This window comes from Pelecanus crispus, chromosome 2, assembly GCF_030463565.1.
Source record: "Pelecanus crispus isolate bPelCri1 chromosome 2, bPelCri1.pri, whole genome shotgun sequence".
Lineage (NCBI taxonomy): Eukaryota > Metazoa > Chordata > Aves > Pelecaniformes > Pelecanidae > Pelecanus > Pelecanus crispus.
Genome location: NC_134644.1, coordinates 132937657 through 132958819, shown reverse-complemented (window position 1 = coordinate 132958819; position 21163 = coordinate 132937657). Strand labels below are relative to the sequence as shown.

Here is a 21163-nt window from a genome sequence, read left to right as displayed (position 1 = left end):
TAAAACTAGAATAGAATCATTAAGCTTGGAAAGGTTAGAAAACATCATACACATTGACAGTGTATGCACAGATAACAGACCTTCTCATTTTGACTATGCTAGTCAGTTCTGCTAGCACTCGCTGGAGCAGGTAGGATGAAAAACTGTTCATCTGAGGGCTGTTTAGTTTGCCCAAGAAAAAGTTAAGGGCAGACACAATCATGGTGTGTGCACCTGCAGTGAGAAAAACTGTGGTAGTGAGCTCTTCAGCCTTGCAAAGAAATGTACAGCAGTACCTCGGGGCTGCTGTTTGAAGCTGGACAAATTCAGACTGGAAAGGAGATTACAATTTATCTAAGCAGGGGGTTATTAACCACTGAAATGATTTAGTAGATGCTGTTGTGGGTTCTCCATCACTGCCTTTGTTCAAATCAAAATAGGATTTCTCAACTGAAATACAGTCTGTAATTTGAAGGGGAATTAATTCATGCCTGGTTATAATTGATGTTATGGAGAAAGTCAGACAAAACAATTGAAGTGATCTCATCTGGCCTAAAAATCGATGAGTCTATTTAAAAGGAAAAAAAAAAAAGCCCAACATAACAAAACTCACTCAGGAGGAATGAATTTCTGGAGATTGTATTTCACAATGGCATACCACTTTCCACTAATGCAAATTCGTACCTGGGCTGATAGTGCTGCATTTCTCAGAAGCACTGTTTAAGGAGGCAAACTACTCTTTAAAGGAAGTAGTTCTTGTAATTCTTGGGTGAAATCAGAGCCTTGGTGGCAGATATGACAGGAGTTTCATTTCTACAGGGGGTCAGAACTTTATCTGCTTTTGCCTCCTTTCACAGCCATGAGCATGCCTCATTCTGCAGGATTTTACAGAAGGATACACGGGATTTTCTGCTTTGCAAGTTGTGGTATTTCTTTTGGAAATGAAAAAAACCCAACATACGCTGGCTGAGCAGTTGGCTTTGATCTGATGATTTCTCGAAGTCAGGGATTAGATGAACAGAGAATTGTCACTGATGTTTCTCAGCTACAGAGGGTTGCAGTTACATCAGTGCAGCATCCTCAGCAATAATCATTTGGTGTTTTTTATAGCCTATCACTGAGAAAGACTCAAAATCAAAGTGAAAATGCAGAGTACATGCAAAGAATCACTGCTACCAGCCCAGAATTTAACTACTGATGGAAAGGAATATGATGAGTTTTTAATACAATGAAAGAAAATAAATTAAGTGAAAGAGACAATGGATAAAGTTTCCAAAGCAAAGGAGACAACAATCCTCTTTATAGCAAAGTTGCACTATGCTTACTGTGCAGAAGTGGTCAGAAAAATATTGGGACCTCAGCAACACAAAGCCTGCTGCGTTTTGGTACACTGATACGTTATCTCAGTGCACATACTGAATTATCAAAGACATTTTGCTCAGTATCCAAGCATTCCAAAGAAGTCTCCTGTTCCAATCCTGACCAGAGCTGGCTGCCAAGCTGAAATGCAGCATTTTGATGCTCACGTTCACATTTCAAGGTGGCACTTTGTTTGAGAAGGCAGTCAATCCAATCCCACCCCTCAGTTGTTGCCAACCTGCAGTGAGCTGTTCTGCAATCCAACGCTTAACTTGTAAAAAGAAAAACCAGTAGCCTCCCTTTATTTATAGTTTTCAGTGGTTTACATGTGACAAACATGTACATATTTTACAATGTGTGGTATGAGGATGGACCCATTTTTTGTAGTGTGAGCACTCCTGGAGAGCCAAAGAAAAGGAGAGCACTGGCACAGGTTGCCCAGAGAGGTAGTGGAGGCCCCATCCCTGGCAACATTGAAGGTCAGGTTGGACGGGGCTCTGAGCAACCTGATCTGGTTAAAGCTGTCCCTGCTCACTGCAGGGGGGTTGGGCTGGATGGCCTCTAAAGGTCCCTTCCAACACAAAGCATTCTATGATTCTGTGATTCTATGAGAGGGCAAATAGTTACCTTTCCTAATTATTTTCCAGAGTCTCTATTCCTACATTTTACTACAGAGAACACATCTCTAGGTTTTGCAGATTTTTCTTGGAAAGAACTGAAAAAAGGAGGGGTTGTAACTGCTGTAAATGCCTGCTTGAGCTTACAGATTAGCCTGAAACAACAGCTGCCAGCTGTGCCGACAAAAGCAACCCCGCCTCAGGAAAGAGTCCTCTCCAGAAAAGATTGAGATCTCAAAATTCAGTTTCCAAAGAATTTTGAAAGCTCCCACAGAGTAGAAAACACCAGCATTTGTGCTGCTGAAGAGCAGGGCCTCAGAGCACAGCATTTTCCATCGAGACAACCTAACCACGGGACACGTTGATTCTGATGACCATGAATTCTCCAGGCCCCAAAGAGCTGCCCATTTTAGGTACAAGCCCCTTCCTTCATGGCAGATGTGAAATGGTACATCAGGGGCTACCAGCTTCTTCACTGTCCATCACCGACTGTGATATCATATTGTGATACAACACTTTCATGCTTTGCAAAGTGTATACTCTTACAGGCAAAGTAAACAATTTGTCGTGGTGCAAGGGTTGCCAAGACAGAGTGAAACACATATTCCTAAAGATGACAGGACATAACCACACACTGTGGTGCCAGGAAAGACAACCATGCAAGTTGCTTATGTTTTCTGAAGGAGAACCATCTTTGGGAAGCAGGGCAAAGAGAAGTTGGTAAAGAAGCAGCCATCTTAAATCAGCAACTTGGACAAAACCCCTACTTATTTTAAAGATGGAGCTAACTCCACTTGTGAGCAGCAACCCCTGAGTGGTGGGCTGGGACAGCAGGGGGGTGGGCTGCAGGCAGCGGCAGGGCCCTTCTACCCTTGGTTCCTTAGAAATGACAAATCCCTGGAAGCAGACATTTACTGCTCTTTCATGACTCACTTGTCAATCAAATTCTTTGCTAGAAATAATGCAGAAGTGTTTCAACTGAATTACTTTATTTGGGGTTCCTCTAACTTGAAGGTAGCTTTTTTTATTTCCCCCGTTACACAGAAAATTTTCTCAACGGCAGTTCTATTATGCACTTTTGAAAAATAAACAGGGCTCAAAATGAGTTATTTCTTATGGGAAACCAGTCTGTTTGGAACACATTATACATTCCATTTACTAATCAGAATCTTCTGATAATTTTTACTGTGCATTGCAAATGCAGGCAGTCTGTGTTACATCTGCAGTGCTCAGATAGGCTGGAACTGCTCCAAACTGCTTCTCAAAAATTTATTTCTAAAATTTCCTATACATTCACTGTTCCTTCATCCTGGTCACTAATGCATATGCATTCAATAACTACATGCATATCAATATTGTCGGAGAGTTACATGTACCATAGTGTTAACAAATAATAGACTGTCTTTCAAAGTACATAGAAACTGTTGCCTAAAGAAATAAATGCTTCAGCCTGAGGAAACTCAAAGACTAAAAATATCAAGGAAGAAAGATAAATGGCCTCAGCTTACAGTAAAAAAAAGAAATGAGAAAAACTCAAATTTTAGTGATATACTTCATGAAATAGTTTCAAAAGGCTGGTCATAAATAAGGTAGAGACCCAGGCTGTTGTTGGAAAAATTTCAAGGATGAGCCAAACTGGCAAACAGCTGCAGCTCTGATTTCTGGTTTCACCACTCAACATCAGAATGATGAGGCCCAGGAGACAGGATCTTCAGCTCCTGAGTAGGTCACATGAAAGCATGTGTCTGGGAAAGAAATAGCAGTGGTGAAGCATAGGGGAAATACGGAGGTAAGAAGCATTGCTCTGCAGAAGTGTACCTTCCTGCAGCATGGTGGGAAGGGGCACGTGAGGACGCAGCTCAGCCAAGGAGCTCCTGAATGTGCCATTTCCCCCCACACCTACTAAATCGCTGTAGAAATGCTGCTTATTTGCAGCAGCAGTAATGTTTGAGGTGCCATGCAGGGCAGGACTGAAAAAAGTAGTGATTTGTTTTCAGCAGAAGCTCTGAGGGAGCCTGGGATTAGCATCCCATTCAAAGAGGCCAGTAATTCCTTTCCAAAACATTTAAAGGAGGCAGCTCCTGCCTCCACTATTGCCTCCCCCAGAGGGGTGGTTTCTGAAGGGAACTGGCTGAGGATAATTTCCTGGACTCCTGGACCTTTCGTATCACTCTCATCTCTGCTGTGTTTCGCTGCTGAGAGTACAAAGACCTCCAGTATTCTTATCTTGGCATTACCCACTTAGGGGAATGAGAGAAGCATTACAAATGAGTCTGTAGGAATGTATTGTGAGAGTGGCAATAAAAACTAAAAAGCCGGCGCTGGGGACCATGGCCAGTCAGATCTTTTGGGAGCACTGAGGGATGAAAATGTTCAACATCCCTGCTCTGAAAAGCGTGTTGATTTAAACACAGCAACTAGCTCTGCTTCTGTAGACTGTTCCTGAGGAAGACCTCATGGTTGGACCGTCATGGCTAATGTTATTTTCAGATCACAGTTCTGCTCCCCCTTCTGTTCTCCTGCAGACCATGTGCTAAAGCAGCAGTCTGTCCCCTCGCTGTCCCCCGCACCAGTCAGGACACGAGCAGGATACGCTAACATCAAGGTCACTCTAAAAATTCATGCTCCTTCTCTCTTGCTTCCTTGTTTCATGGTTTTATAGACAGCTAGTCAAACACTTATTTTTGGAACCTAAGAACTTACTCGTAGCTGTTGGGAAAGACACAGGTGCAAAAGCCAGCATCAGTCAGGAAACGCTTCTGTATGTTTTGCTTTTAATCAGTTTTTTTCTGAAGATGTTCAACTTATTCATAACCCAGCTATCAACCCCATATTTTTATCTACATGACCTGCTATCATCTGGCACAGGGAAGAAAAGTGCCGGATGTCAATAGCTGTCAGGTGTTCATATTGAACTATTTCTCTGGCTTAAAATAATATTAAACAAGTAAAACAAACTGCCACCACTCACAAACACATTAAGCCAATGGGTTAGATTTCCTGTGTATAAATATGAGGCTATAAATGATTCTTAAAAAATGCTGAATTAAAATTATAATTAATTGCCTAGGTTTGGCTGGTGGCGTGGCTTTATAGAGTCCCTCCTTCCAGCACACCCAGCCTTCCCCATGCCGGGCATGTCAGGCTGTATCGCAGAAGGGGCTGATGCAGCTGCAGGACTTTATTGCAACTTAAGTCACACAGGCTCTCTCCTTCAGTCAGCCAGTCGGACTTCTGACTTTTGCCCAGTATCTACTGAATCCGAGTGCTCTGCCATGATTTCAACCATGTGAAATGCCATTTTTTATTCAGCGAAACACATGGTCAGGAAACGCCTTTCCATACACTTTCAACACATTCCACAATTTCACAGCCTTACACATCTGTTCACTCAGCAGCCCCCTGAGAACCCGGCGTGTCCCTGAGCATCAGCTCTGCATGGCACTTGCGTGGGAATAAGCCCATTAGAAAAATCTCTAATTCCACACCACAACTGCATTTGTGTATTAAATCATACACATCCCCAAGACCAGACAGTGCAGGAGCAACCTGCCCATGGTGGGGGAATTTGCCAGGACAGGGCCCTGAAGTGCTCCCCTTGCTCCCTCTTCCATAGCAGAGTTGGGAATAGGACAACCGTGGGAGAAGTGTACGCCTTTCAACGGTGACCTCCAAGGAGCAGGGTCTGCCCTGAACATTTCAGAAATGGTGCCTTGAATAAATAACCTCCCATAAAGATTTTTGATATCACAGCTGACTACTTTGCATTTTATTACTTAACCGTGGTTTGTGGTAGGGTTGAGTTTGTTTCAAAATAGCACCTGTTGTACATTGCTCCTGAAACACCTCATTGGTGTTTAAAGATGAGTGAAAGAAGCACCCCTGAGGCTTGACAGGAATAGTCATGATGGCTCATTAGTTCCCAGTTTTTTCATAAGCTGGTCGTTAGCAGGCCAGTAAAAATTCAGAGAACATGTTATAACACATGCTACCTATGTATAAAGAGAAACACACTGAGCTGGGCAGGTAGGTCCTGACCTTCTTCTGATACCAGTGCTCGTATTTTGCACTTCACCAAACCTCCTCTTTGCCTTATCTCACAGATCTACATCCTGTAGAAAAAATATTTTTAATTAAGATAGTTCAGTGCAGAACATTATACAATTCTTCTGGGGGTAAACACAGCAAAAGTAATTGAAAAATTAGTGATAGCCTAGATGCAACACATGCAGCTGCATGCGTGGGCAGCACCTTCTAGGAGACTGTCTGGCGGCCCAGATGGTCCTCGTCAGGGGCCTGAACAGTGCCACTGCAGAGGAATACGGTACAGGGACAAATTTCTTGGCCCAGTGAGCAGAAGGAGCTCACGGGGAATTTCAGCACACCTAGCTAGACCCAGGGTGGTTTCTTCTTCCACACCAAAGGATGAGACGGTGACCTTGCAGCTGCTTTCTTGTGTTTAGATCAGGGCTGTGCCCTCTGGCACCCTTATCAACTAGGTATCAAGGCTCTGAAACAGCCTCCTTGGGTGACTGATGTTATTAGACACCATTTTGGCTACCATGGGACACACCTGCAAGCCAGGAAGATAAATAAGGTCAGAGAAAACGCTGGCTTTTTGCCCTCTGAACCAAGCCAGCCTGATGGCCCAGGCAAATAGCGCTGCAAACAGTGGGTGCTCCAGCCATGCTGCTGTGGGTCTGCCTGAAAGCAAGAAGGGATATCTGAACACCTGCAGGAGGTTTCACTGCTCCCAGGGCTACTACCTGTGGTGCCTGGAGGGATTTCCCCCTTGTGCTGCTTGGGGAGACTGAAGAATGTGTGAGGAAGCAGTAGAAAACTAATGCACGAGATTTACAATAGGGAAAAAAGCCCGCCCCCAAATAGGACAAAATATTAAGCCCTGACAGTGGGTGAAATCCTGCCCACCCCACTCAAAATCTGTGGTAGAATTCCCATTGGCTTCAGTGGGGCCAGAATTTGGGTATCAGTTTTTTCATGGTCTTCCCAGATGAAGCACCCAGCCATATTTTAAAGTTTCCTCATGCCACTGTGGGGAAACCCTGTAAGGTCTTATTAGCTGCTTTAGCTCTGTTTCACTGTATGGCATTTTGGGTGGGAAAAACCCCCAACCCTGCAATTTCATTGGGAAACAACATCAAAAAAAAAAAAAAAAGTTAACAATATGACTTCTTTCCTGCTTTCTACCTCCTGAATTAAATATCAGAGCGCATTCTGATATGAAGCTCCTGTTTTCACTTGGTCTGTAGGAGAGGGTTTGAAAGACCTCTTTTATTGAACGTGCTAGAAACAAAACCATGGGAAATTGAAAGCATTGACAGCTCTTTGTTCAGAGTCCTTCAACGCAAAAGAAAATTCAGCAGATGGACTCAAACCCATAAGCTCACAGAAAGCATTTTTCAGATGGGATGAGTGAGTTTGGTGCCAGATACGTGTAAGCTGGTATGCTCCAAGATATGCAAAATACGGTTAAAGAAAATCAAGCCTTTTCCAAAACCTAATGCTATAATTTTCATGCAGTCAGACACATTAACTGAACCTGTGCTTCCAAGCCTTACTTGCAGGCCAACATTAATAAATAAGACTATGTTAATTTTCTGTTGTCCTCCCAATCTATTTAAAAAAAAGAACAAAACCACCATCCCCAAAAACTTTAGTAAAATGAAGTTCACGTTCAGCTAAGCACCCTTTTATCCTACTCCTTAAGCCACTCCAAATCACTGTCAGTACATTTCTGAATGCTCTGTGCTGAAAGTAGCAAAGCTTTTACAGTTCAGAATGGCAAGACTGACTTCATAAAAGATTAATATATGTGAAAAGCAGGTCATTTATTAAAAGGTCTTTTAAAAGCTTCATTTCTTAAAAAGCAAAACTATCTACCCACCTCCACATCTCATCTGAAAGCAGTTACATACACAGCTGTTCTCCAAATTTCAGACCTGCTCTTTTTTTTCCTTTCATTTTTTAAGATATGAATATGAATAGCAGGTATTTATTGAAACAGTGGCATGCTTCACCATATGCCTTCCGCTTGCACACACTAATTTATCCCGTCTCCCATATGAGCACAGAGATACCCTTTTCCAGTACACAGGGTTGAGGTGTCAGACCCTCAAACCCCCCAGCTGAGGATTTTAGCTTGCAAACCTGCTCTTCTCTTACCACAGCTGGAAGCCTCCTGCAATAGCCAGGTGAGGACAGACCTTGTCTCCCCTGGATCTTCCACTGCCCTCTTGTTTTACGATAGTCTTTTCAGGTAGCGCTCTTCGGCCGGCTGCCTGGGAACTGAGCAGGCACTGCAAGTGGTCTGGATGCCACAGGTGTAAGGCGCACAGGTACCATGACACCAAATGGCAGAAGGCAAAATGGTAACTATTGCTTGGATAGCAGGCCTGTATCACTCTTTTCACTGGAAATTGTGCCACCTTTGCACGCCATGGTCCTCAAGCCAGCGTTTTGTATAGAGCTAAAGAAGTAGCAAGGGTATGCACTGAGTGAGATACAGCAGAGAAAGAAATGGAGGCAATTTTGGACCCCAAGGTGGATATTTCAAGATATGTTCGGCATCTTGTTCTTCCTAAATGTTTTCAATCACTACTACTTCCTGAAGAACGACTCTTGCTGAAGAACATCTTGCCGGCAAATTGCATGGCGCACTGGAAAATTAAAAAATAATCCATTAAATAGGCCACTATCTGTTCAGGACATGGCAGCTCGACTGCAGTCACAGAATTACTCTCTTGGAAACAGGCTGCCATGAATATGGGGGTTGTAAAAGACAGGACAAGTTGTGGGAAGGTTGCTTTGGGATTCAGGGGCATTAACATAACTGAAGGATGAGGCTGCTTAAGAAGAGGCTAAGCAAGGAGAAGATGATGACGTTGGTCATACCCTTCAGAGAAGAGAAGATGAAAATGCCGGACAAGACAAGGAAGGAACATACAGAAAGGAAGAATGGAAGCTGGGAAAACTCAGAGAAGGCAAGACACCAAGAAGGTGGAGAAGACTTGCAGTGCCAAAAGCAGGAAACAATAATAGCACAGATACCAGCACAGATACTAGCACTCTCTTACTCTTGTCATAAGATCATCACGAAAATTACTTTAAATTTAGAAGAATGACATTTAAGAGACTACAGTTTTTGTTATATAATTGATTGTTTTTCATGAAAACTACAAAAAAAAAAGTCACCACTTATTACTGAGTTTTGATGGGCAGCCACAACCAAATTCTTAAGTGATCAAATATAAAATGTGCTTGAAGGCTGTTCATACCTACTAGGGCAAGACAGGTGGTGTGGTGTAGGTGTCACTTCATTGCACCGCACCCCAAATGGACAACACATCTGAGTATTTTAGCAACAACATACCGACTGTAACAAATGCTAGGACAAAGCTATTGATCAACACTTGGGCTTCCAGGGAGAAAAATAAAAGGTCTTCATGGGTTAATACTTCTGACTCAAATTTACTTATTTAGAGCTTCACTTAACAGATGCCATCATCAGGAGATAAAAGTCCTTACACTGAGCAGACAATTTTAATGGCCTTTCCCATTAAGCTATGGGTAATATATTTCAAAGGGCAGACTATTGGAGTCTTGCTGCTGACAGCAAGGAATGTCAGATGAATTCAGAATATCAGTGAACATCTAAGCCTTGGTAACAAGGATTTTAATATAGAGTTATATTACAATTCAGGACAAAACACCTTGACCAATTTATTCTCTGGTACAGCACAAAGGGACCTTACACTATATCTGCATTTATATTCATTGCCAAAATAGGCAATGGACCCTTACTGTTCATGGGAACAAAGCTCCAGATGCTCTTATATTCTAAGCCGAATGGGCTCAGCTACTGGTGTGGCACCATTAATCACATAAAACATGAGTTTTATAGCTTTGGAAAACTGGCACCTCCCAGATTTATTGGTTTGCCTTATTGCTTAATAAAAAGTTTCTTATGAACAAGTCAGCTCTGAATATAACGTACTAAACATTATCTTCCCATAATCAATAGGTGTTGGGAAGACTGTTTTTAAGGTTTAGCTCCTTTCCTGTTCTCCCACAGACTGAAATTATTCAGCTCTGTACTGCAGAGCTCCATTAAGCACTTTGTTTTTCATTGAATGACTGGAATCAAACGCGTATGGCCTCCATGGATGGATAAACTGCTGTAAAAAGAGATAAGTCAGCAATACTGATTGGCTCTGTTGTCTGAGCGTGTCTTTTGATTTTTGAATTTCTGCCAAAAGCATCATCATTCTGTGTTTACCCTTCAAAAGCCCTCGGTCACTCAGATGGTGCCTATGCTCGCAGCACAGCGCTCTCCCTTGCAGAAACAGAATTCTGAAAAAAGAAAATGTCACTACTCGTATTTGTTGAATGTAAATTTGTGGCACAGATCCTACATATCTCTTCTTTCACAACATTGTTACTATATAATATGAAGTGATTAAAAGAGCAGTTTTGCTTTGCTGGCCATTAGAGAAATGGTTTATCTCTGTGCAAAGCTGTACATAGATTTCAAAGTGTACTTTGTCACTGTTTTCCTTTCCCTCCCCAGCAAGTCAAAATAACAGAACCACGAAAAACATCTGTGGTGGTTTCTTTTTTTTTTTTTCTCTGTGTGTGCGTGAGTGTGAATTTACACCGACTACTGAAAACATACTGCGTTGTTGTTCACTTCTGCGCCAGGATTGTCAGCGCTGGGCTCAGGAGTGGCTTCCACAGGATGCCACAGACCGGCATCTCCCTCAAGAGCTGCTGCTGCAACAAGAGCTGTTGTTTAACCATTGATGTTTGCTGTGCGCTTTGCACCTGAGTAAATGCCTGCTGGAGGCAGCAGGAACAAGACCAGAATGGGTCCCTGATGAGGCATTTGAGTTGGTTACAACTCTCTGCAAATTCAATGTTTGGCACTCAGGAATCTCCTAAGGCAGAGACAAACAATGGACCCTCTCGACATGTCTGCAAAGGCAAAATAGTTATTCCCATTTGAAAACAAAAACAGATCTGATGCCAACCATGTGGCTTTTATGCAAACATACAGGTAACAGCAAGACTATAAATAAATAAATAAATAATACCTGTATAAACTGTAATAAAGTGACAAACAAAGGCAATTGTTTGTCTGCTTGTTCAAAGCCTTGTGGACATTTTGCAATCTTGTGATTTCTATTACTGCAACCTCACCAGAGTTGCAAGTTCAGTTGACTGTGAAGGCCTGGGTCCTGTAAAATCTTATTCATGTGCATATTGCAAGAAGCAGCGGTAGTGGAGTCAGAGCCTGTGCTGTGTCAAAGGTGGTGCTTAAGACTTCGGGTAAGGAAATGCTCTCTTACAGATAGCTCACAAGCCTAAACCCCTTGTGGCATTAAAAGGAAATGAATTTGATTTCTCAAGAGCTTACGGCTTCCTAACAAACCTTGGGAAAAAAAGTTCAGAACACTAGCATATGCTTGAATCCATTTTCTAGTTATAAAGGCTTCTTTATTACTGTTTTTGGCTGACAACAGTTGAGATAGCATGTTTATCATCATTCTTAAAACACTTGAGAGAGAACAATGTGAGTGCATTTTTATTTCGGTTTTAACTTCTTTATTTCATTGCTGTACAGCTGCATTACACTTGGCTTTAATCCCTTAAGCATTATTTTCCTTGGCAAAATAGTCACTGTACTGAGTAGAACTTACTATTGGAAAAATATGCTGGAAAAACCAGTGTGATGTCAATGCCAGCTGAAACCCATGGAGCTTAAAATGTCACAAATGTGCCTGTAGCTGAAATACACAGATCCTCATTTTTTTTTGACCGAACTAGGAATGCTGTAAGTCTTAGGTTGTGAAGCCAACTGTAAAAACCATAGAGTAGCCTCCTGAAACTGAATGTGTGCTTTTTTTCTCCCCACGAACAATCATTTGGAAAACAATTATATAAAACTTGATGTAGGATAATTCCACAGGCAACAAATGACCGCGTGGCTCCGCTTCTAGGCTTGCCTGCATTAACTGTGGCTATCAGTAAGAAGTTGGGCTACAGGCTTCTTAGAGAAAAGATAGAACCCGACTTTGTAAAACATCTTTAATATTCAAATATATAAATAAGCACTACTGAAGAATAATTCAGAAGACTGCGGTGATTCATTATGAACAGATGCTATAAACGGGAACAGTAACATTGCTAGGTAAGGAAGAAGCAAGCTATTTTAGGAGTCTTGAAAATCTCTTCTAGTTCTTCAGACAGATCATGCTGCTATAGTTACTTTATAAAAAATTATATTCTGAAAAGCACTTTAGTAAAAGAAACCTTTTACCAGAACTATTATTTAACCAAGACCACCTACAGCACTAAAACACACTGCAATTGAGTTCCCGATATAGTTTTAAGAATGGGAGGGGTAAAAAAAAGAACAAAAAACCTACCATACCTGCACCAGGAGCTATTTATTAGCATAACACTCTTCCTTTTAAAGATTTCGTAACAACTGAAGTATATACAAAGTCTTACAGCATTTACACAATAAAAAAGTTTCCTATTAGCTGATGGAGTATAAGGTAGTGCTGCAATTTACTTCAAAGCATGTATACAATAATAATGAAGCAGACCACTGTACTTTCAACTTCTCCGCTACCACACCACCACTGTCAGTTGAAATGACAGTTAATTAAACCACTGGGAAGACACAGATTGTCAAAAGATTTGTAACACGTTGACCTGCAGCACTAACCATCATAAGGAGGAAAAAAAAAAAAAAAAAAAAAAGAAAAGCTACATACTGTCATGTTTCTACACTTCCCTAGAGCTGTAACAAACTTTCACAGCCTTAGATATAACATAAGCAAGACAACATAATCACAATTTTTCAGATATAGTTCATCTACTGAGTGTATTTACTTCAGAATAGGAGGCTTTATATTGATATGGCTGTGTGTTTCCATTTTTGTTCATTAACTGTTCAAATAGGTCTACAAAAAAAATTAAAAGACAGCATGGAGTTTGTAGTCACAATGTGTTTGACTAATAAAGGCATTCAATATCAGCTATAGGATCTAATCATTCCTGTCAAAAGTTTAAGACCAGGAATCCTTGAGTAAAAACCAAACCCGCAAAATCCCGCACTATAATGTTTTCATCTGTTGATTCCAACCTTCTTTAAGCTTTTCCAACAGGGTAAAACAAAATCATTAAAATGCTTACACCAACCCAAATGCAAGACTCATTTAGTTTATGAGAGGTCAAGTAGATTCACTAGACTACTTCTGCTGTGAAACTGAGGGAGCTTCCCTAGAAAAAAGAAACAAGTAGGGATATAAACAAGTAGGGATATATAGTTTAACAACGATACATAATTTAAGAACGTAACATTCTTTGCCTTTTAGAAACAGTTTTACATTTGCCAATAATGCACTTTCTACAAGAGATAAGGCTGCTTTGCCTATCGTCGTATGCCTAAACCTCTTATTTTGGCCAATTTTGCTTTTCTTCCCCCCCAAAGGGATTCTGTTTCAACTTAGAAGCTAGTAACATCAGTTGACAATATCTGTATTAAGACAAAAAGTGACATATAAAATCCACAAGGTACCACATAAATACCAAAGAAGTCATATAACCTTTCCATGTAAACACTTTGATTATACTGAAGCCCTAATTAGATTCTTGTCTTAAACTTTTGGCAGATAATGTGTATGCTCAGCCAGGCTTTGTAGTTAGTTATTGTTCAAGTGGAAGCCAGGTCAGCTCACATGTTGACAGGCATGCAACTTGGAAACATTGCACAACAAGCAACACAAAGAGATTTGAGAAGTGTACAAGACTTCAAGTAGACTTCACAACCCTTCACAACTGAATATTCACAGACAAAGATACAGTCCTTGCTTTTTCTGTGGTGGATTTTCTCTCACACATGGGACACTTTCTGTGACTCTCTAGCTTGCTTGATGCTATATAACCACTTGATGATTCTGGCATTCCTTTCAATGGCAGAAATGCCGTATGGCACACGGTCATTGGCACTGTCATCATTTCTAAGGTCACTGTTGCTGTCCTGAGACTGTTCACAGTCTGAGCTAATCATGCTTGCACTGCGAAAGTTGAGGGATATAATATCAGAGTTAGCCCTTGCAAAGTTTTCCATCCCAAGGTTTTCAAGCTCTTCAGGATCCAGTCCGCAGTAGTTAAAGAATCGCTCAACATCTGCATCGACACGAAAGTATCTGTCGCTTAAGTCTGATTTTGATCGCTGTAGGGAGGGTCTTCTACTAACTCCGCATCCAGACTCAACTGCCTCAATCTCTGGGGATTTCAGGGTGGTGATGGCAGCGATTTTGGGTTTTGGAGGCAGAGGTGGGGCTGAACTACTGCAGGGTATTGCTTTTAAGGGCTTTGCACTAGTTACTTTCCTAATGTCTGAGGAGCTGTGAGAGACATGCAAGAAAGTCTCTGCCGACTGATCTAGGAGCCTTCTGCTGACGTTGGAGCTGCTCTCCTGCGGGCTGCTACGGCCCTGCGTGGGGTAAACCTTCAAAGATTCGGCGAACGAGTGTCGGTTCAGCTCCGTCGAATCAGCTCTGTGGGGCGGCCAGTTTCGGGGACCGTGCTTATACCCTGAACCCGAGCTGGAGCCTTCGGAGCTGTTGATGATGTTCTTCAAAATCTCGAGTTTCAGATTTTCTCTCTGGACACCGCTCTCGGTCTTCGTGTTGTTGCTGAAGACTTTCAAGGTGGGGCTCCCCAGTGCTCGCTTGGCCACAGGACAGACCGGTGGCTTTGCCAGCACTGCCGGCTTCACAGGCTCCTGCTTGGCATTGATGACCTCCTGGCTCTTGACGTATTTTGCCTTGTCGGCTTCTAGCCTCTCCACCGCGCTCAGTCTTTTTGGATTAGGCTCCGCCTGCCTGCGAAAATAGTCGGGTCCTTTGTTCAGGATGCGGAGAGGAACGGCGGACGTGAAAGTGACGGCAGGGCTGACCGGCTTCACCATGCTACCTGTCGGTAGTGTTTCTGTAGGCATGTTTGGTGGTCTTTCCCCCGCAGCCGTTTTGGATTCTTCTCTGGGATCTCCTAAATGCACGGTGCAGAAACATGTACATTAAGCACAATGAATAGCCGATGAATCCTGGGATCTGAGCGTTAGCAGCAGCACCTCATCTCACAGCTCATTAAATAACACTGCGTTTCTCTTTTAAAGGCAGCCTTTGTAGGGCAAGGCCACCCGCCACAAGTCCGTATTAGTCTGCTCCGCCGACTCCTTTCTTCTCGCTGAAAGATGCGGGAGTCTCGCCGTTCCCTTTGTGCTCTGCTACCGGCAGCGATCTGAAATGCAGAATAACCAACCACACGTTAGCGAGAGCGCCTGACATCAGAGCGATAGCAACAGCCGCCTCCCGGCCCTCCTCTCCCACCGCCGGACGGGATGTAGCCGCCGGCGCCGGCGCAGGGGAGGCGGCACTCGGGGCGCCGAGGCCCCCCTCTTGCTCTGCACCCCTGTGCATCTTATGAGAGACATGGTGCTCGTTGCTTACAGTCTAAGCTTGGATTTAGAAAATTACACTGGAAAAGAAACAAATAAAAAAAATTAAACCCCGCCATGATACAGCCATGTATTTCTGGAGGGAAAAAGGGAAGCAAAATGTGTCAATTCAGAGACTTTGACCCATCTATCTCCTGAAGATTAATGAAAGAGCACTTTCAAACTAATATCTTTGGCTTTGATTAGTTGATTTGCGTACACATTTTATCTCTAAACCCCAAACATTCTTCTCCTTATAGGCAACATACTCTGTAAATCTAAGAAATGAAGCATATTTTCCTTTTTTTATGAAATGCTCCAGAAAACAATCTGGTTTAAAAAGCAGAGAGCAGAGACATGTAGCATTTTAAGTATAATGCACATGCTTCATCGTTAATCTAATATAAAATCAACAATTAAAAAGTGGGACATCTTGCTAAAGCCACCTATTGCAGTTCAAAGTCTGTTTGAACGTTAGTCCCCAAAGCACCGGTGCTCCAGCAGTAAAATAAGGATTTCCAGGTTCTCATGATCACCTTACAGGCTTAACAGAACAACAAAAAAAGGCTTTGTTTTTTGAGGAAAGATTTTGGGAGCATGCAAAAACATTCTGACTGGGTTTGAAAGAAAATAACTTGTCTTCACATTTGGATATAATTTTTCAAGTTTTCTACCATGCACTAAGGGCAAATGAAGTTTACCCTCATCTAAATTATTTTAAGATCCTATCACTTAGTATTGTCACAACAGTCTAAAATCCAACACCACAGATGATGTTACAAGTGCTGTAACAATTTTTCCCACATGAGGCACTGAAGGGCACTTATCACGGAACCTAGTTTTGAAGCAGTGATTTAGCTAATGGGTCTCACTTGTTTTATTACTGCCCCATTAATCTATACTGCCCTTTTTAATATCCCATTTCTGTTATCACTGTGGTCTTCAGGGAGAGAAAAAAAAGCAGCTGCTACTTCTTCACTCATGGAAGGAACTCAGAGCAAAATCCTTCCCAGGGATGACCTGCTTTTGTGTGTACTGCCATGCTGTGCGTGCTCATCTATCAACAGCCAACTTACTAATAGAGGGTGTGCCATCAGTATATTGTTTAGACCAAAAAAAACACATAAAAAATTTAAATTCCAGCTAAAGATACGTTAACAGCAAAAAAAAAAAAAAACCAACATCAAGTACTGATTCCCAGAAATACATGATATAGATATTGAATATTCTCTCTAAATCATCCAAGGTCAAAGCAAGCAAATAAAATATATAAATGCTATAATGAGATTATAGGAAAAAGCTGAGCTTTCTCCTGAAGGATCACTGTCACAAGCATTCTTCAAACACAAACTAACATATTTAGGTGGGTGATAAACCAGACATGCATTCAGTGCAATTGAAAGGGTAGTGAAATGTTAATTAAGCCTCCCTTTCAATGTTGTTTTATAAATCCTAGTGCTAACTCTTCAGCAGTTTGACTTCCTGAATTTTAAATAAGTCTTTCTGAAAGAGAAAAAGCTCACTTTCCTCATTTGAATCAACATATTTATTGGTACTATTTTGAAATTAAGTATCAAATTTCCAAATACGCTGAAGGCGATTCCAACACACCTCTGCACACACGCATTTCTCTTCCATACACACAAATCAAATCGTTCCACGTCACCAGCTCAGAGCTTGATGGCTAAGTGCTTGTAAAAATACCCCATTGGTGTGTGTATTTGATACATGTGTGCAGAAATCAAATGTATGCGAGAGCAGGGGTCTTGTCAGGAGATAAAAAAAATCCCCAAAACAACCAAAACCCCAATTCTCTGTACTAAACAACACCGTCACCCAACTGAGTTAATACCACTTGAATAAGCAAGACCACAACCTCCATTTCTTCCTTGGCCATTGTCATTAAAGGCCACCATGCTCCTGTCCCAGAGGACAGCTGCCAACTCCATTCTCCGCCCGGCGAGTGGCTCCACACACCACTATGGATCAGAGCTGTGGGAACCAAGGCATTGGACCCGAGGCTGCTTTTGGAAGTCTTTCCCCAGCACTTAACAACTTCCTCACTCAGGACAGCCCTGATCAATGCCAGCAAACATTGCTTAGGAGGCTAAGCATCCACGTTGGCTTGAACACCACACTTAAAAGGAAAAAAGAAGGAGGGAAAAAAAGAAATCTCAGTGTGCATGCATGTTCATCCGAGAGAACAAGAGTGCTTGTTTGCAAGCACATATGGGGCCAAGTGCCCTGAAGTCAATGGAACTATGCTGTGACTGGCAATGAGCTTCAGGCATGCCTAGAAAGAAAAACAAAGACCTGGTGAAGAGCCAGGGCAGAAACGTCCACCCGGGCCAGCACAGGGAGCCGGGGGAGTAACGGCCAGGTGGTTACGTGGCCAGACATGGAGGCTTTGTACCTGTGGGGCTGCTGGTATAAATTATGGTACATGCAGCTACAAAAAAGGATCAACTAAGGCTCTGTGTGTTGTTTAAATTACCCCATTTCACCGAGGTGCTGCATTTAAATATCACAGGAAAGTTTATTCAGTACTCGTATCTCAAAGAGCTAAAAATTATTAACCAGAAACTGTTAGAAAAGAAAGTGGGATGAAAGAGAGGTGGATGAATGTAAAGTGCTAGTGAAACAACTTCTCCTGCCTGTTCTGGTGATGGCTGCAGCCTAATTCTGCTGCTAGCAGCCTCTCTGCTGTCCACAGGCACCTGAAACGCAGCAGTGACACTAGAGAGCCTTGCTACTTACTAATTTCATCGGTAATGAAAAAGGCTGAGCAGCAGCGGTACAGCATAGTCTCAGGAAGACAAAATTGTGCCACTTAGTTTCCAGTTGTGAAAATCATCATTGCAGCAACAGGGGTATAGAAATGGCTTTCTTATGGCTTAAAACTCCAAAGAAACTCACTGCTTAGGCATTTGAATTTCCTGTTCTGTACAGCTCTCGTACCAGTTTCGCACTGCAGAAATTCAAAGGCAAATCGCTTTTCTGCACCCGCTCCAGGAAATCTGTGATATATACTTAGGGACCTAGGAGAGGTTCCTTTTACTCTGTTGACACCCAAATGTCTACCAGTAGGTGTAATTCTTCTATGGAGTGAATTGTGTTTTTCAGGACTTGCTCCGGATTTCCACTATTGCTCTTCCTTATAACAACTGCTAGACTTAAGAGATTATCTGAAGAAAAACAAAGCTAAAAACTTACGCACACGTTCAAACACAGTTCATTTCAATACGATGCATACGTTAAAAAAACCTTTCTTAAAGTTCTTACTGAGCTCGTCTAACACCCAGCAACTGTTGCAGACCTGCTGAGTAGAATACAAAACATAGAAAGGGCTAGAGGGGTTTTGGTTTTTTAAAGCTGTATTTTCAGCCAGACACTTCGATTCAGGATTCCTTTGTGACAGAGGCAGAGATCCAAAGCACATATTCATTCTAGGCATCGTGCTGTAATCACTCTTAGGTTTGTAACGTTTGTCAGATATTCACATTGAAATAACAGATGCACATCTGCATGATTTAGGGGAACACAATACAGCCTAGAGCAGCAATAGCTATACAACTAACACTAACTACAGATAAATCCTCTATAAAATATTCTTTGCTTGATTTAAAGCCAAGACAGTAGGAGGAGATAAACTATGCAGAAACTTTGGAATTACAGTTCCATATATTCTAAATATGCAGGTTTTTTGAAATTTAAAAGAAATTTATGAACTGGCCTCATTCTGGCAAGTATTTATTTCTAATGCTATTATTAATACAATGTTATTGTACAATACTCAAGTTTATTTTTTCTCTCATACCTAAAGCTGCATTCTAAACAGAGACTGAATGACGTTAACTGACAGCAAACAATGTACTTCCCTCCCTGGTTCCGTGTTGCCCTGTAAGCTCCTACACCTTGGCCAATCTGCAGCCAGTCTTTGCTTAAAAGTATCCACAGAAGAGCACTACATATTTGAACAGTATTCCAGTTGCAACAAAGCAGCAAAAAAACCCAGTGAAAATGCGGCCCAAATGAAATTAATGGAATTTCTGCTCTTGACTTCATCAAGGACACAGCTTCACCTGACAAAGCTACAATGAAGCTCATGCTCTTAATTCATCCCTCTGGGACAGCGGATGAAGGGATTGTATAGGAGGTAGGATGAAGCACAGTGGATAAATATAACAAAGGCTGACAGCCTTTACTCTGCTTTCCTTGATATTTAAAGGCCTGTGTCAATTTTATTTTCCAGGTGATAAAATATAACTACCACTACCTCAAGATGCACCATAAACATCCCATAAATTCCAGCATAAGTAATCAACAAGTGATCCCAAAAGGACTCCAAGAGATCACAAAACAAAATCTGCCTAGGAACACAGGACACAGATGGAAAATGTCAGGCTCTGCTAACAACTAGGTGCACTTTAGAGCTGCAGGTCCCATTATGAAGATGCTGCTTTGTTCATAGAACCATAGAATCATTTAGGTTGGAAAAGACCTTTAAGATCATCCAGTCCAACCATTAACCTAACACTACCAAGTCCACCACTAAAACAATTAAGGGTAGAGTAGCAATTTCATGTTTCCTGGCTTGGTGGCTGGGTTATTTTTAATGAAAGTAAAAACTAGGAATCATTAAGATTGGAAAGGACCTCTAAGATCATCAGCTCAACCATCAACCCAACACCACCATGCCCACTAAACCATGTCCCAAAGTGCCACGTCTACACATTTTTTGAACACCTCCAGGGATGGTGATTCCACCACCTCTCTGGGCAGCCTGTTCCAACGCTTGACTACCCCTTCCGTGAAGAAATTTTTCCTAATATCCAACCTAAACCTCCCCTGGCGCAGCTTGAGCCCATTTCCTCTCGTCCTATCGCTAACTACTTGGGAGAAGAGACCAACACCCACCTCACTACAACCTCCTTTCAGGTAGTTGTAGAGAGCGAGAAGGTCTCCCCTCAGCCTCCTCTTCTCTAGGCTAAACAACCCCAGTTCCCTCAGCCGCTCCTCATAAGGCCTGTGCTCCAGACCTTTCACCAGCTTTGTTGCCCTGCTTTGGACATGCTCCAGCACCTCAATGTCTTTCTTGTATTGAGGGGCCCAAACTGGACACAGTATTCCAGGTGCGGCCTCACCAGTGCCAAGTACAGGGGGACAATCACCTCCCTGCTCCTGCTGGCCACACTATTCCTGAGACAAGCCAGGATGCTGTTGGCCTTCTTGGCCACCTGGGCACACTGCTGGGTCATCTTCAGCCGGCTGCCTACCAACACCCCCAGGTCCACCAACACTCCTGCGGCCAGGCAGCTTTCCAGCCACTCTTCCCCAAACTTGTAGCATTGCATGGGGTTGTTGTGACCCAAGTGCAGGACCCAGCACTTGGCCTTGTTGAACCTCATACAGTTGGCCTTGGCCCATCGATCCAGCCTCTTAATAGTCCCTGCAAAGCCTATAGATGAGGGCTTCACTGGGAATGACTTGCTACAGGTTTATGCACTAAGTTATAGTAATGTGTATGTCTAAAACTGCTATAAGTTCTTCTGTGGATAACTGTCATTATAAACCTCACATATTTATATTACTAAGTTTAAAAATACAGGCTAAGCCTAAATAAACTAGACTTAAATTGACATAAGATAGTCCACACCCAGAATGGCAGCAGTATTTC

At 42.3% G+C, this 21163-nt stretch overlaps 1 protein-coding gene across 1 annotated transcript; it reads right to left on the bottom strand.

The window, feature by feature from the left end:
* Window positions 1-13875: 13875 nt before the first annotated feature.
* Window positions 13876-14988, bottom strand: FAM110B (family with sequence similarity 110 member B). Its single transcript, XM_075706305.1, has one exon. The coding sequence runs from the start codon at window positions 14986-14988 to the stop codon at window positions 13876-13878; it is 1113 nt and encodes a 370-aa protein (XP_075562420.1).
* Window positions 14989-21163: the final 6175 nt, after the last annotated feature.